We start from the raw sequence: 17,917 nt of genomic DNA on the forward strand, positions 1-17,917 counted from the left end.
TAGATATTTAGAGCTGGCTAAGATTTGACGTTCAGCTCCTAAGTTTAAAGATTGTCTGACTAGGGTCAAAGAGGTGATACCAGAGCCAGTACCATTTCTAATTTGTTACATAATATCGATGTGAAGCATAAGAAAATATAGCTTATGTTTCTACAATGCAGAGTTTCTGGGTATTTAAATATCTAGCAATTAATTGAATTTTTCTCTCTTCACACACTCTTCGATACCAGGTAGCCACCTGTGTGATGATTTCAGTCACTTTAAAGAGATGCTTCAGTGCCAAGATACTAAAACAAATCTACCAAATCATCCAAATCACTTCCTACATTTTGATTCTCTAAAGGTCAAGACGGTTTGAATACACAGGCATGTTCCAAAGCTCAGATTCTTTTTTTTTTTTTTTTTTTTTTTTTTTTTTGCAGTGGCAGGTAGATTTTTTTGGACTGGGACACACTGGGGACCCTCACCCATGGCAGGGAGTGGCGGTGAGGTCGAAGACAAAAGTCTGATGGTCACTTGTGGTAGAATGGCGAATTCTGGTTGTGCTGGATGAAGATGGAGCCCAGGGCCAGGCTGGCTGGTAGCTGCAAAGACCGACTCTCCTCCCAGGTGCATCTGCACAGGGAGCTGGGGAGAGGCAAAGGGGGCAGGGGCTGGACGCAGAGCTTGGGGGTGCATGCGGTGCAGGGAGGAGGAGTCAGAAAATAAGTCCGTGGGTTAGTATGTTGCATCTGCGTTTGCAAGGGCTTTTGTCAGGCCAGGTCACCACCAGGCTGGAGGAACCCTATCTGGGTGGGCTGACGGTGGCTGTGCACTGCACAGGGCTGTGGCCATGACAGGTACCGCAGTGCCGGAAACGCGGAAGGTGTTCTGAGCGCAGCCTAGGGCTGGCTAAGGGGGTCCACAGCGAGGTGGGCGGTCCCATAAGCACGGCCTTGGTATTGGCCGACCTCTGCGGTCCCTGCGAAAGCTGCTGCTGAGCGCGCCTCCTGCAGGGTTGTAAGTACTTGGGGTGGGAACATCTGTTTGGCCCTGCCAGCAGCCACTATGAGGGTGCCTGGGCGACTGTGCCCTCCGGGGCTCTTCTGCATGCTGTGGAGGGGAGCTCCTGTGTGAACAGTCAGGCTCTGCTGTTGCGCAGCTGACGTCAGCCTGGTCAGGTCACTGTGCTCCCTAAGCCTCCGTTTCTCACCCTCAGGTAAAACTTTCTTGAGCTGTCGGAAAAGCTGGTGCTTCTCTTCCTGTAGGGCCCCAAGCTTCTCCTGCAACTTCAGGATTTGTTCCTTGTTCTCCTCTAGCGACATTCTCTCTGCCTGTAAGGGTTAAATTGTAGTGTAGGGCTAACGCTTAGCTTGAAAAATAACAGCTTTGTGTTGACACGGAAGGCTAAGAGATAACAGCCTTGCTTTGCTCTTGTAAACTACACCTCATACTCTTGTAAATTAGGCTTCATCAATTAAGGAAACAAAAGTTCAAAGAAAAGAGCATCAGAGGCAGGGTCAAGGAGATCCACTGGTTGCAACTTGGAGGCAGAAAGTCTAAAATAAGCACCTCATTAGGCAACTGTTTCTAACTCATCTGGCAACTGTTTCTAACTCATCTGGAAACTGTTTCTTTGTTCTGTTCCCAGGTGATGATAAAACGATGTGATCAGTTATAGAAACTCTGTACCCCGGCTGTTTGGGGTCTCACTCTTATCAAGAGTGTTGGTCCCAATCGGTCGGCCTTGCCTCTCATTGTAATAAACTTTGTTGTGACTGTCACTGGTGCCCGTAGCATTGTTTCAGGAGTCGTGTGGATGCCACATGCCCTGTCCTTTTTCTCCCTTCTCCCTGCTCTTCCTTCATCTTCTGTTCCATCGTCTTGTCCACCTCTTCTTACTCCGCTGGCCGCTTGCGCTCCCGCTCCATTTTGTGTGCTGGTGCAACACCCCGGCCACGGCATTGGAAAGCTTGGGGCGCTCCAGGAGCGCAGGCGTGGTGCTTTTGAGGACGCTTGGGCCAGGGGCGCCAGGCTCTGCCACTGACTGCCAGACCTCGGACTGGGCCTACCCGGAGGCGGGCGCCCAGGGCGGGGGGATCGCGCCGGGGCCGCCCAGGCGGAAGCCCGCCGGTCAGTCCGCGGCCAGCCACCGCAGCCTGTGTCCCGTGCCCGCCCCCGCCCGTCCAGCCTCGGGTGCTCCGGCTAGCGCAGCTCTAGCGGGCGGGGGTTCCAGGCATTCGTGCTTCAAAGTTCAGGTTCTCTTTGACAGCTACCGTAGGAATCTTTCCAAGAAGATTATTTTAAAGGATTATCTGCTTTTACATTTAAACTGGAGATCTTTGCGTAGAGTCTGGTACATTCTTGGGTGCATGGGGAAATTAGTAAATCCTGCTCTGAGCGTATACCAAGGATGTCAAAATAATACCTCATTCAAAGGGTTAAGGAAAGTGTAACGCATACGCCATATTTAAATAGAATTTGTAAGTGTTTTAAAATTCCACTGTACTTCAAACAATTACTCCTATTTTATTTGGGGGTTCATTTAAAGCATACATCAAGCTGTTCAGTGGGCCCAGGTGTAGACTACCTTTTACTTGCTTGAAAGGACCACTTGGTCTTACACTTGGATCAGCAGTACAGATTGACTTGAGTTTTTGATTTGTGCATTTTCAAAGAGGATCTGCTCATTTGCTGGGAAATAATTACTGTACTTTTTAATTTTTTTATTTTTAAGTGTTTATTTTTGAGAGAGAGAGAGCACACGTTGGGGAGGGGCAGAGGGAGACACAGAATCTGAAGCAGGCTCCAGGCTCTGAGCTGCCAGCACAAAGCCGGATGTGGGGCTTGAACCCACATACGGTGAGATCATGACCTGAGCCCAAGACAGATGGGTAACTGACTGAGCCACCCAGGCGCCCCTACTGTACTTTAAAAAATTTATTTTTTCAACAAACACTTAATGAAGTCCTACTATGTACCAGGCTGTTTGCTAACTGCTGAGATATGACACTGAACAAAGTAGACACGCCCCTACCTTCATGAATCACAAGACTGAAACACGGAAGAACTAGAGTCAAATTGTTTTCTATGTTTGGGGACATTTCTCCCTCCAAGTGCCTCTCTCTTCACATACGCTTTGACAGATCTAAAATTTGTATTGCCTATAGATAGTTTATGGATGGAAAGCTGGTGTCAAAGCAGAGATTACATCTTAGAGAATGTATATTTTCACACATTCCTGCATTGATCATGCAGCTAGGAGCTGAGAAATTTTCTAATTAAATTCAGTTCAAGTTACTATATTTTCGCCTTCATTTGTCCGAGAAATAATTATACACAGGTGTTGATTTCCTTTTCCCTTTCCTTCTTTGCCTTCTTTTCTCTTTTCTTTCTTCTTTCTTCCTGGTGTGTTCCACTACCAATCATTTTTCTTCTGAAGAAGATTTAAAATGTATTTCTCACATATATATGTGTTCATGTTTCCCTTCGTTTTCTGCGAGGATATGGTCTTGCCAACTCGGGCCTCTAACAGAAAACCCTTGTTTCAGTTACAAGTAGCCGTTTGATGCCGTTTCCCCTCCTCATGGGCTTTTGAGACGTTTTTCTTCCTTCTCACTGAACCTCAGGAATGGTGTCTAGGTAAATGCCAAGCCAAAAAAGCAAGAAATATTTAAATTCCCCTCTCCAGACAGTTTTTATAGCTGTTGAGAGTAGCTTCTTGTTTAAGAAATGTGGTCTGCTTTGTTAAGATTGCCCTTTTCTCTGGGAGTCCACCGTATTTTTGTTATTTATACATCTTTAAAAACATGTAAACACTTTATGCAAATGTAACATTTTGCAGTTATCCTTCATTTATCTAAAGAACACTCTGAATGATAGTCAACTATTTATATTTGGCAGAATTTCCACATACCCAGGAGAGGCAGAAACTCCAGGCCTCACTCACATGAGAGCCCCCTCCAGTTTCCGCGGGCTGCCGACTTAGTGGCTGAGATTAATTCGCTATTGGGTTTGTGAACTTACAAAAATATTGTTTTAACTTGAAAAATAGTAAGAATTCTTTCAGTCATACGGAAAGTAACATAACATCCCCATGTATCCATCACCCTGATTTAACAGAGGTTCTGATTTTTGTCAACATAAAAAGGTATAAATTAGAACTCAAGGGTGGTAGGAAGAAAAGATTATACAGGATGATGGAAGAGGGTAAGCACCCTAACCTAAGCAAGAAACTAAAATTGGAGATTGGAGAACTCTAAACTAGACCCAGGGGCTGAACCATCATAACTGCCTGGGCTCATGCGGATGGGAGGGAAGCACCTCTCCAGCTCTAGAAGCCCCTTAGGATTTTCTCCACTGGTAATAGGACAGTATGTTTTATTAGTAACCCCAAATCATCAATAAAAGATTACATTGTGTCCATTCATGCTACTGCTAGAGAAGGAAAGCTTGTGTGCAACCAGTCTGAAAGCATTTGAGTAAATGTGCAAGGTTCAAAAATCCAGTTTTAACACTCAAGGAGCAAAGATTTTAGTTTTGCAGGAAATTCAACACATTCCTCTATGATGCCTGTAGTATTTAGAAGAGTAAAAATTCTTCACTGAGCATTTTTTTTTAGGCAAGTGTTTTATTGAAGAACCACACACATGCAGAGAAGTACCTAAATCATAAGTTACATGTTTTTATAACATGAACACACTCACGTACCTGGATGGTGAAACAACACCCCAGGCACCCAAGAATCTTCCTGGTAACCATCGTAACTTCTCTCGGTCATGATAATTGCTCCTGACTTCTAATATCAGAGGTTAGTTTTGATTTTGGAAATTTTTGACACAACAGGATCCAGATCAGGGAGAAAAAGCTGTTGTGATTTATTGTTCATAATTTGCTTTTCAAGCAAACATAGTCCACGTATTTCCTTTTCATACATAGATGTTCAAGTTCCCTCATCTAAGATAAGGGCAGTGCCTGGATGATAGGATGATGATGATAGCAACAATAATAATTATTTTTAAAATGTGAATTGAGATTAAGCAAGCTACTTAACATCTCTCTGCCTTAGCTTTCTCCTCTGTATAATGGTAATAGTAATCATACCTTCTTCACAGAGTTGAGGTAAAAATTATGATGTATACATATAGAGCACTTAGCATGGTTTGTAAGGGTTCAGTTGTGTGTGTGTGTGTGTGTGTGTGTGTGTGTGTGTGTGTGTGTAATAAATCATGTTAACCCAGAAGAGGGTGAGATGTATTATTAGATTTTCATATTATCCACATTTTTATTTTACTAATGCCTGATCACACAGATTGCAAAACGCTCCACTGTGTGGATGAAAGGTCACAAAGTCATGGGTAATGAGACATTTGCTTTCCTTGAAAACTTGAGAATCATATATGTTTCATATGATTTATATGAAAACTTGAGAATCACATGTACACAGGGATATGTATATCCACTAATTCCAAGGAGAAAAAGCATAAGGAGGGGAAACCATGTGTCTGAGTTGACTTCAGTTTGACTTCTAGACTTTGATCAGCCTGAAGAAAGTATCTTACATTTATTTAAAAAAACACGCAAAAGTCACACACACAAATAAAATTAGTGAAATCTGAATTAGGTCAGTGGATTATATTGATGTCTGTTTCTTAGTTGTGATGTTGTACTATGGTTATGTAGGATGTTACCATTGGTAATATCAGATGTTATCAGCTGTGTGAGGAGTAGATGGGATCTGTCTGTATTATTTCTTACAACTGCATGTAAATCTACAATTATCTCAAAATAAGAGTTAAAAATCATACTTATGGAGCTACATGCTTTGAGCCCAGGGCTGTTCTAGGCTCGGGATACAAGGAGAAACAGCAAAATGCATTCCTTCCTTCAGAGAGGATGAAGTAAGGATGAGAAGGGACATTGAGCTAGATTTTAAAAGTACAGTTGACTCTTGAACAACATGGGTTTGAACTGTGCAGGTCCACTTACGGGTGGATTTTTTTTGGATAAACACACGACAGTACTGTAAATGTATTGCCCTTATGATTTTTTTTCTTTTTTTTTTTAATTTTTTTAAATTTATTTATTTTTTCAATGTTTTTATTTATTTTTGGGACAGAGAGAGACAGAGCATGAACGGGGGAGGGGCAGAGAGAGAGGGAGACACAGAATTGGAAACAGGCTCCAGGCTCTGAGCCATCAGCCCAGAGCCTGACGCGGGGCTCGAACTCACGGACCGCGAGATCGTGACCTGGCTGAAGTCGGACGTTTAACCGACTGCGCCACCCAGGCGCCCCCCCCTTATGATTTTCTTAACATTTTCTTTTCTCTAGCTTACTTCCTTCTAAGAATACAGTATATAATGCATATACAAAATATGTGTTAATCAACTGTTTATGTTATCAGTAAGGTTTCCAGTGAACAGTAGGCTATTAGTAGTGAAGTTTTGGGGGAGTCAAAAGTTATATGTGGATTTTCAACTTAGTTGGGGTCATTGCCCCTAACATTGTGTAAGGGTCAACTGGTATACCTGGTTGCACTAAATGGCTTGAAAAGATTCATTGAATATAGAAATGATTATCCAAAAAGTCTCCATGTCCTTGAGGAAATATAAGCGATCAACATTTATAAGGTATCCATATATGCACTAAAATTAGTAAGTAGCAATCCTTCAGAGTTTGGACTAGATAAAAAGAAGACTGTCTTAATGGTGAGGGCTGTCAAGTGTTAAGGAATGGAACCAACGAATACGAAGATTGACATCTTTTGCTGTAGGCTTTAAAGAGGCTGAACCCACATCTGTCTTTGTAGGTTTATGCCTTTGTGACTGAGAATGGACTAGATAATGCCATAAATTTCTGTGATCCTATGAAGTTCTATATATTTAAATTATAAATGTCTGTAGTGGGAATATGCTTTTTTTTTTTTTTTTTTTCGTGCTGGAACTAAGAAATATACACTGCTGTTATAATGGAATCCACCTTCCAGAGGAAGTATTCTTCAGACTTTATCCACCTGTCATACATTTTCGGCCCTCTAAAGTTTTCCTGACATGGACAGGAGGGGTGAGAATGAGGGTGGGTAGGGGCAGGATATTGTCTTCAGAACAAAAATTGCATGCTGCTTAACGTGGCTATGTAATCTATTGCTTAAACCAGCACATTTTAAAAAATGCTATTCAAAAATGTTTTTGTTGAAATTTAATCTACGTGCAGAAAAATGTACATACGGTGTATAGCTTGGTGAAATCTTCCCTCCGTGAACACCTATGTAACCAGCATTCAGACTGAGAAACAGAACATTAGCAGAAAGCTAGAAATCTCTTGCATGTTCCTTTTCAGTTACTATACCACTTCCTCACAAGGGCAACCATTATCCTGACTTTTCTTATTGCAGAGATGAGTTTTGCCTGTTTTTATAGTTCGTATAAATTGAATCCATACAGTCTATAACTGTTTATGTCTGGTTTCTTGGCACCCACATTATAGGTTGATCCATATCATTGGGTGATGTTCTAGTTATAGATCATTCATTCTCTTTGCTGTATATTATTCCATGGTGTAAATATATCACAGTTTATTTATTCACTCTATTAATGATGGGCATTTGGGGAGTTTCTAGTTTGGGGCCACTACAAATAGTGATGCTAATAATATTCTAGTGCATGTCTTTTGGTGAACATATGTACATATTCCTTTGGGGCATATACCCAGGAGTAGAATTGCTGGATCATAAGTTATGCATAAGTTTAGCTTGAGTGAATACTGCTAGTTTGCCACAGTGTTTGTTCCCATTTAAACTCCCATCAGCAGAACATGAGAGCTGTGATTGCTTTACATCCTCTGCAATACTTGGCATTTTTCATGTTTAGCCATTCAGATATGTGGTAGACATATTCTCATTTGATTTTAATTTGCATTTCTCTGTTGACTAGTGAAGTTGACATCTTTCTTATGTTTATCTATATTTGGATATACCTTTCTGTAAAATATGTGGATATACTCTTTTGTTCGGTTAAATCTTTGTGCATATATATATCCCTTAGTCTGTCTTTTCTTATCAAACTATGACTATATGAAGAAACCAGGTCATAAGATTAATAATTTGGTTTTGGATGTGTTGAGTTTGAGATATTTGGAGGCATCTCTATAGAGATGTAAAGAAGCTGTTGGATTTTGTGGGTCTGGAGGTAAGAAGAAAGTTCTGGGCTTAAGGGGCTCCTGGGTGGCTCAGTTGGTTAAGCGTCTGACTCTTGATCTCAGCTCAGCTTGATCTCGGCGTTGTGAGTTCAAGCCCCATGTTGGCCTCCATGCTGGCCATGGAGCCTACTTTAAAAAGGTATGAACTGGAGGTGAGAATTTGGGAGTCCCTGCCATGTAGGTAGCATCTCAGTGAAGGAGTGAATGAGATCACCCACAGAGAGTGTAGAGGGAGGAAAAAGTCTTAGAATTGACCCTGAGAGCCACCAGAGTTTGTTCATAAGTCGGAAATAAAGAAGATGCCGGCAAAAGAGCCCAAGAATGAACCCCTGAGAGGCAGGGAAGAGGGGAGAAGCAGAAGCCAGGTGGAAAGGGTTTCATGGAAGGGAGCGTTCAGCGCGTCAAACTGTTCAACTTGTGTTAATTGAAAACAACAATGCCACGTTCTGTCCCCTTTTGCTTCTTTCTAGCCATCATCGTATACAGACTGCCATGGACCTGGAAATGCAGCAAGCTCCTGATGAAATCCATCCATGCAGGTTTACACGCTGTTGCTGCCATTCTTGCAATTATCTCTCTGGTGGCTGTTTTCGATTTCCACAATGCCAAGAATATCCCCAACATGTACAGTCTACACAGCTGGGTCGGACTGACGGTCGTCATACTCTACATCTTACAGGTCAATGTCTCAGTGTATTTGTAAGCATGATATGAAAAGCAAAACAGTTCAGATACTGTAGATGTTTTCTACACATTCATATTTCTTGGAAATAATCTTCTCATTCCCTTTAGGCCCTGTTCCATTTTGTTTCCATTGTAAGTATTCTTCCCTGAAGGGCCACCAGAACTGCAGAATTCAGTCTTTAAGCTTGAGCATGAGATTTAAAAAAAATTTTTTTAATGTTCATTTATTTTTGGAAGAGAGAGAGAGCACGAGCAGGGGAGGAGCAGAGCGAGAGGGAGACACAGAATCCGAAACAGGCTCCAGGCTCTGAGCTGTCAGCACAGAGCCCAATGCGGGGTTCGAACTCACAAACTGTGAGATCATGACCTGAGCTGAAGCTGGACACTCAACCAACTGAGCTATCCAGGCACCCTGAGCATGAGATTTTAAATATGGACATATCTATGTAGGGAAATTACTGTCTCCATAACACCTAGACTGCCATTATCTGGACTTCAAGTTCCATGTGCTAAATAAACAAGCATAGGCAAGATTTCTTTCCCATATTCCTCTATCATTTTTCTTTTCTTTTTTGTTTTATAAAATTTTATTTTCATGTTTATTTACTTTTGAGAGAGCGTGTGCACACATGAGCAGAGGAGGGACAGAGAAAGAATTAGAGGATCCAAAGTGAGCTCCATGCTATCAGCACAGAGCCCAGTGCAGGGCTCGAACTCACAAACTGTGAGATCATGACCTGAGCAAAAGTTGGGCGCTTAACCAACTGAGCCACCCAGGCGCCCCTCCTTTTTTTTTTTTTTTTACATTTATTTATTTATTTATTTATTTATTTATTTATTTATTTATGAGAGTGAAAGAGAGAGAGGGAGAGGGGGTAGAGAGAGAAATGGAGAGAGAGAATCTCAAGCAGGCTCCACATTGTCAGCACAGAATCTGACGCCGGATTCATGACCTGAACCAAAATCAAGAGTCGGGTGCTTAACTGACTGAGCCAGCCAGGTGCCCCTGTCATTTCTTCTTCCTAACTTTATGAGTGAAGACATGAATTTTACTTCTTTGTTAGATTTTGAAGGCTCAGTGATTAGTTTAGTTTTCCCCTGTCTTTTCTTCACTTATTAAAAACACATACATTTGAGAGCAGTGCATATGAACAAAAGTTAATGGAGTGTGATAAGGATTTGGCTATTCTAGGACACTAAAGTAAAAGGTGAATTTTTAAAATCTTTTTGGTGGTAACCATTTTGTTGAAAAATCCTTGTGAACTACGGCAATTCACTTCCCTTCCTTAGGACAGTATATAGCCAGCTATCTAATTGGGATATCAATGTGAACTTCACTTTTCTGTGAATATAGGAGAAGTAAGAAACTGAAATGAATAAAAAATAGAAGAAATTATAAATGAAATGAAAAGCTGGTTCTTTAAAATAAAATAAAAGAGATAAACCATTGCAAACCTGAGAAAAAACAAAATACACAACCTTCAGAATAAGAAAAAAATTAATCATAGATACAGATATTATTTTAAAATTAGGACAGATTGTTAAATTTTAATATAATATACTTAAAAATCTTTAAGAAATAAGGATTCTTTTCTTGCCAAATATAGACTACCAGATTTGATCCAAGAGGAATTAGAAAACCTAAACAGGATTGGGGCACCTGGGTGGCTCAATCGGTTAAGCGTTCGACTTAGGCTTAGGTCACGATCTCAGGTTCCCGGTTTTGAGTCCCACGTTGGGCTCTGTTGCTGAAAGCTCAGAGCCTGGAGCCTGCTTCAGATTCTGTGTCTCCCTCTATCTCTCTGCCCCTTTCCCGCTCACACTCTGTCTCTGTCCCTCTCTCAAAAATAAATAAACATAAAAAAAAAAACCTAAACAGGACAATAAAATATTAGATGAAATTGGTAAGATCTTTTGAAATCTATCTCTAAAAAAGGCACTGGTCCAGACTGTTTTGTATCTTTGACTTTCTAGGAACGGATACTTTAAACTTTTCTAGCACACTGGGAGAAAACAAACTCCTCTTAGATGTGGAGCCACTGTGTACTACATCTTGACATCTAAGATGGCGGCCCCGATGATAAACACCTTTACTAACATCCAACAGCAAACACCAGCTTACAGTGTGAAATATTGAAGACATTTCATTATATTAATAAGACATTGGTGCTTGCTATCTTTGTCATTCAAATTTATTTTAGAGGTTTTAGCTACAAGATAATGAAAAAATCTGTATAAGTAATAGAGAATTTGTGACTTTTTTTTCAGTTTGCAAAAACAAATACATAGAATGTATGTCTAGTAACCCAGAGATGGTTAGAGTAATGAGTATTTGGGAAGGTGCCTGGATCTAACATAGCCACGCAGGGGCACCTGGGTGGCTCAGTCGGTTAAGCATCCAACTTTGGCTCAGGTCATGATCCGACAGTTTGTGGGTTCGAGCCCCACATCAGGCTCTGTGCTGACAGCTCGGAGCCTGGAACCTGCTTTGGATTCTACGTCTCCCTCTTTCTCTGCCCCTCCCCCCCTCAAAAATAAATAAACATTTAAAAATACTCAAAAAAAAGAAGATAGCCATGCATAATTCAATAACTTTTGCGTAAACTAGAAATAACCACTTAGAATAAGAAGTAGAATTCATTTATAATGTGAATATAAAATTATAGAATATGTAGGAATAAGTTGAACAACGAAAGTATAAAATCTATATGTAGAATATGTAGAATACTATGAAATTTTATTGAAAAACAGAAAACATGGTATAATTAGATACCATGTTACTAAAAGAGAACAATTAATATAGAAATATCTTTCCCTCTTCAACTATATTTATGTATAATATAATTCTAATTTTAAGCCCAATAGTAGTTTTAAACTTGCAGAGCAAATATCCAAGGATAATCAAACAAATGTTGAAAAAGAGGTGAAGGGAGACCTGCCTTCAAAACAAGCTATTAATACAAGAGTAAACAAAATATAATCATGGAAAGAACAGAGAGGACAGAAACAGTCCACGTAGTACACGAATTTTTTTCTTTGGCACTTTGGTATTTCAATTTAGTGGAGAAAGAATGCTTATTTAATAAATGTTACCATCATAATTTGTTATCCATTTGGAAGAGACCAAACAAGCGAAAGGACTCTGTATATAACACAAAGGAAAAAAGATTCCTAAAAACCCAATGAGAAGAGAAAAAGAAAATTAAGAAGCAAATAATCTATATAATCTGAAGTTGGGGAGTCCACAGGTTGACAAGAAATCCGGAAGTCATAAAGGAAAAAGAAGACATATTTGATTGTATAAAAAATTTTTTAAAGTATATGGAGGGGGGCACCTGGGTGGCTCAGTTAGTTAAGCGTCCAACTCTTGATTTTGGCTCAGGTAATGATCTCACTATTTGTGAGATCGAGCCCCACATCTGGCTCTGTGCTGACAGCATGGAGCCTGCTTGGGATTCTCTCTCTCCCTCTGTCTCTGCCCCTCCCCTGCTCATCCTCTCTCTCTCTCTCTCAAAATAAATAAGCATTAAAAAAAGAAAAAAAATTTTAATAAAAAATCATGTGGGGCAAAACATACCAAAGTCAACAGAAACTGCACAAAGGGATATGGGAATAGTCATGTCATATGTTAAGGCTTAATGTGTTTAATATGTAATATAAAAAAACTCCTAAAAATTAATGACAAAAAGGCAACCTCACAGAAAAATAAACAGAAGATTTGAACAGGCAGGTCACAGAAGAAAAACTTAAATCACCAATCAACATATAAAATGTCCAACCTCAGTAAGAAGCTAGGGAAATAGAGAATAAAACAACAATAAAATGTCATTTTCCCCCACAAGACTAACAGGACAACAGTGGTGATGTTCCTTGCTGCCAAGGGCGTGAGTGGTCAAAGGTGCTCTCCACTTTTGCTTTTCCACTAGTGACAAGAAAATGCGTTGTCACCAAATTTTAGGGAAGTAGTGTGTTAATATCTACTAAATTAAAAAATATATATATATGCTTACCCTTTAACCTAGCAATCCCACATTTGGAGAGAGTGGAAATAAAATACTGTAACGTAAGGAACTCTAAAAAGGATTTTTTTTTTAATATTTATTTTTGAGAGAGAAAGGGAGTGAGAGAGAGAGGGAGAGAGCATGAGCTGGGGACCGGCAGAGAGAGAGGGAGACACAGACTTCAAAGCAGGCTCCGGGCTCTGAGCTGTCAGCACAGAGCCCGACGCGGGGCTGGAACTATGAGATCATGACCTGAGCTGAATTTGGATGTCCAACCAACTGAGCCAGCCAGGTGCCCCTAAAAAGGGTTTTTAGCGCAACATTGTTTATGCAAGCAGGAAACCAGAAGCCGCTAAATATCCATCAATAGGGAATGGTTAAATAATTTTTGGTAAATCCATGGTGGATATCATACAGCCATTACAAGGAATGTAGCCATGTCTACTGACCAAGAGTGAAATCATGATATATTCTTCAGTATAAAAAATACTGGAGAATAAGTAATATGTTTAGTAAAACGTCATTTAAAATAAAAAAGGAAAGAGAAAACAAGCATGTATGTGTTTATGTGTAAAGAAAGGTATGGGAGAATACACCAACCCACTGCCACATTGTGGGAGTGGGTGGGATTGGTTTGGGGGCTTATTAAATTTTTAAATGTGTCTTGTTTGACTTGCTTGAACCTGTGGCTCTTTTGTTTCCAATACAAGTAAATCATATGTTATATACAAAGCATATATACATAATTTTTAAAACCAAACAAGCAGACAGGTGTCCCCTCACCACAGATTGTGAATACTCACGTTGTGCTTGGTGCCTGTGGTTGTTCAGGAACCAGGTGAACAGTTTCTTATCAGGAAAAGTTGACAACATTCCAACTTTATTCCTTTGCTCCATAAAAGCTATTTTCAAGTTACTTGCATTGCTTCTCCATACAAGTGACAGAACAGATCACCCAGATGTGCTCAGGGAGAAATTAAGTGAAAGCACATTTCCTTTCCCAGTGGAAAGAAATGAATTCTAGGCTTTTGGTAGGAGCTAAGCTCCCCACTTATTATGATTTACAGAGATTCCTGCCTCCGTATTCTTAGTTGCAAAAATTCATGAGCCACAAAAATATGCTTTGACAGAGACATACTTCTGTCAGATTTCTTAAGTTAAAAAAGGGAGGGGTGCCTGGGTGGCTCAGTCTAGCGACTCTTCCTTTCAGCTCAGGTCATGATCCCAAAGGTTGTGGGATCAAGTCCCGAGTCAGGCTCCGAGCAGAGCGCGGAGCCTGCTTAAGATTGTCTCTCTCTCCCTCTGCCCCTCTCTCACGCTCGTGCTCTCTCTCTAACGTAAAATAAAATAAATTAAATTTTTTTTAAAGTAAAAAGGGGAAGCAGTTTCTCTTTCTGAATCAAGATGAATCCTAGATCCTTGGAGCTGCCGCTTGTGGTTGGAGAACAGGAAGTTTCCACTTTCCTGGAGCGGGTGCAGGCGCTGGCTTGCTGCTGGCTTATGCGGTCACGACTGCCTGCACTTCAGTCTCCAAGTTTAACTGCGTGCAGACCATTCACCCGAGTTTGTGAAGTCAGTTTGTGCTCCCCTCCCCTTCAAAGAACAATTCAAGAAGCAGTCCTACCAGAGTGTGAAGAGCGTGGGAGAGAATGTCAGGTTCATATCTTCTTACCTTAGCACTGTTGGGGTTTGGCTTAGCTCCTTTGTTTAAAGTCAGGATTTACCTGCCAAGGGAAGCTAGTGTCCGGGGCGTTCAGTAAATAGAGTAAGGAGGGAAGGACGGAGGTAAGCAACAAAGAATACAACCAAAAAAGGCTGAAAGGTCTTCTTTCTTCCTCATATTTACCTATGGGTTGTAAAGCATTTCAAGTGTAGAATACTTTTCTGCTTGTGAAATCTAGCCTCTGGGGCATTTAAAAAAAATAAACTGTCTGGGGCTCAAAGTGTGCTCTTCACTGGGCTGTTTTCTCTGTATGTCTGACTTCTGCTTCCCTCAGTCTGTTGTCAGGACAGGATTGCTGAGAACCTTGAGCCTACCCCTAAAAGTAGAGAGCCCACCTTTCCTGAGTCCACAGATTAAACTCAGTAAAAATGTGTTCGGGTCCACTTGTGTCTTAGGTGTTCTCTTGAAGAGGCACTTTTACAGGGGGTTGGACCGACCCGGATCCCCTACTCCCCTCCCACCCCTCCCCACCCCCAAACCCCAGCCCTGAAAACAGAATCACAGCAATGATTCCCCTGCAAAGCAGAGATCCTTTATTTACTCTTTTGAAGAGGAAATTACGCTGAAATTTCTTTGTGACATTCTTCCACCAAATTTTGCTGACACATATTTTCTTATTCTTTCATTTCATCTCTCTGAGGTATTCCTTCTCTCTGCTTCCGAGGCATCCTCTTAGAGTAGTTCTCAAAATCCAGTCCAGAGAACTCTGAAGCGGGGAGTGGGGAGTGGTAACCAAGATTTTCAGGTGGTTCTTTCTGTTCAAAGCTCTTTTCATAATACTAAGGTGGTATTTATCTTTGTGTCAGTTTCTCAAAAGTGTTACATGGCCTTTTCCAGAGACTACATTATATGTGGTATCACATAAGCCTGAATGTGGAGACAAATAGAGGAACCCAATTATCTACTACTGAATCAGAACTTAAAGTGATTTGCGAATATGTAAAACATGCCACTTGGCATGTTTTTTGTTTCACATAATATAGTTATTTTTCCTAAGACATGTTATTTATGTAAATATGTAGTGAATTTATTATCATTGTTAAATGAATAAATATTTTTAGAAGTTTCAGCTTTAATTTCTAATATGGTAAATATCAATAGATGTATAATATAAATAAAAGCTCTTTGGGGTTCTCGATATTGTATGTATTTAGAAGTAATGAATCATGATAAAATTAACTCTTAGGATTCCACTATCCAACCTAATTTAGAAAACATAGAACCCCCACCCACTTCTACTTCAATCCCATATCTGTCTAACTACCCCAACTTCTAATGGTAACCATTCTCTGGAAGTTTTTCTGTCATTCCCTGTTTTTCTTTACAATTTTTCTACATACTGCGAATCCCCAAACAATATGTTGTTTAGTTTTGCTTTTTTAATAAATTTTGAAAAACACAGTATCATCATATAAGTATTCTATTGCAACTTTTTTTCATTCTACTGATTCAACTATCTTGATTCCTTAGCTGTAGTTTATTCATTTTTACTTTTGCATTCCATTGTTTAAATATACCATGAATTTACTTATCCAATCTCTTGCTATTAGACATTTGGGCTATTTTTAGTTTTCTGCTATAAACAATACTGTATTGAACATTCATATACACATCTCCTGGCTCTCATATGCAAAGATTACTCTGGGCGTATACTTAGGAGTGGAATTATACTCAGACGAAAACAGAAATGCCAAACTGTTTTCCAAATTGGTTGATCCCAGTGTGTTCCTGCCAGCAGCATGTAAGAGTACCCATAAGGCACATCCTTGCCAACATGCGTCGTCTTCAAACTTTTGATTATTGCCAAACTAGTGGGTATAAACTGATGTCTTCTTGTGGTTTTAATGTTTATTTCACTGATCACTCATGTTTCCTTTCTAAGAAAGAGAAATATCTTTTGTCCACTTGAAAAATGAGGGTTTCTTTTTTCTTTTCCTTGAAGATTTGTAGGAGTTCTGTGTCAGATGCCTTTTCATTTATATGTATTGTTTATATCTTCCAGTTTGAAGCTTAAATTTTCTCTTTTGTTAGTATTTGTTGATAAACAGAAATTCTTCATTTTAATGAAACAAATTAATCATCTTTCCCTGTAAGGCTATTATTTTTTATTTCGTTTTGGAAACTTGTTTGGAAATCTTTCCCTCCCCTGAGGGCCAAACAAACTATATTCTTAGGTTCTGCCTCGGAACTGTTGGATCAGAAACTCTGGGTGAGGGGCCCAGAACTATGTGCTCACAGGCCTTCCAGGTGGTTCAGAAGCATGCGGTTTGAGATCAATTAACCTAGGAGAAAAGCTTTTCTTCTGTAATCTGTTAATGTAGTCAGTTACATCAGTAGATTTTTCTAATATTAAACTTAGGTGAATTTAAAACATTTTAAATTGTCTCAAGATTCTCTTTTGCTCTCTGAAATATTCGAATTCTTACCTTTCGTTGTTTTACTTGTGTGCTAACTAACTAGGCTTCTCAGAAAGGTCATTTCACAGCTTCGTGACTTTTGTTTAGCAGGAGGAAATCTGATCCCTGGCTACCTTCTTGCTCAGATCCAGAGAGCAAGTAGTGTTTAAGAACACAGGACATGTAGGGGCGCCTGGGTGGCGCAGTCGGTCAAGTGTCCGACTTCAGCCAGGTCATGATCTCGCGGTCCGTGAGTTCGAGCCCTGCGTCAGGCTCTGGGCTGATGGCTCGGAGCCTGGAGCCTGTTTCCGATTCTGTGTCTCCCTCTCTCTCTGCCCTTCCCCCGTTCATGCTCTGTCTCTCTCTGTCCCAAAAATAAATAAACGTTGAAAAAAAAAAAAAGAACACAGGACATGCAATCAGGGAGACCTCAGTTTGAATCAGGTTCATCCATTTGTAGCTTGTGACCTTAAGATGAATTATTGAACTTTTCTGAACTTAGTTTGCTCACCCGTAAATTAAGGCTTTTGATACATCCTTCACAACATCATGCTCAAAGCCAAATAATGCATGGAAATGCTCAGCCTAGGGCTTAGTGTACTAGAATTACACAAGTCAGCCATTGTATAAGTCTTATGGAAGGCTCCTTTATGACCTGCAGATGGAATTTTTTATTTCTATTCTAGATCGTTGGCACCTTTACGGTTGAGAGCATACATTTTATGTCACTGAAATTTTGTTCATTAATCCATCCATTTATTCAACAGAGCCAAATGCCCATTGTGTATGAGATTCCTCGCCAGGCTGTGGGGGATGCATTGTTCCATAAGAAAAGCATGGGTCCAAAGTGACATGCTCTCTGCCCTCATGTAGTTTACAAGACAGGTCTTTGAGTATTTGGTAGACAAGGTGGGTATGGAGCATTCTGGGAGAGCT

At 40.3% G+C, this 17,917-nt stretch overlaps 1 protein-coding gene, 1 long non-coding RNA gene and 1 pseudogene across 2 annotated transcripts in view; 1 reads left to right on the forward strand and 2 right to left on the reverse strand.

Moving 5' to 3' along the window:
- The window catches only part of CYBRD1 (cytochrome b reductase 1), a 35,548-nt gene that overhangs the window by 8,250 nt on the left and 9,381 nt on the right, over positions 1-17,917 (forward strand). Inside the window, exon 2 of the mRNA XM_003990848.6 lies at positions 8,648-8,856. Within this exon, the coding sequence (XP_003990897.1) occupies positions 8,648-8,856 (209 nt within the window). The remainder of the gene's footprint in view (positions 1-8,647; positions 8,857-17,917) is intronic.
- LOC111559065 lies at positions 454-4,740 on the reverse strand (annotated as a pseudogene).
- On the reverse strand, positions 15,091-17,619 carry LOC111559066. The gene is made up of 2 exons (XR_002740083.2): positions 17,493-17,619; positions 15,091-15,452 (listed from the first exon to the last, which is right to left on the reverse strand). It is a non-coding gene; the product is annotated as an uncharacterized LOC111559066 (long non-coding RNA).

This window comes from Felis catus, chromosome C1 (assembly GCF_018350175.1).
Source record: "Felis catus isolate Fca126 chromosome C1, F.catus_Fca126_mat1.0, whole genome shotgun sequence".
Taxonomy (NCBI): domain Eukaryota; kingdom Metazoa; phylum Chordata; class Mammalia; order Carnivora; family Felidae; genus Felis; species Felis catus.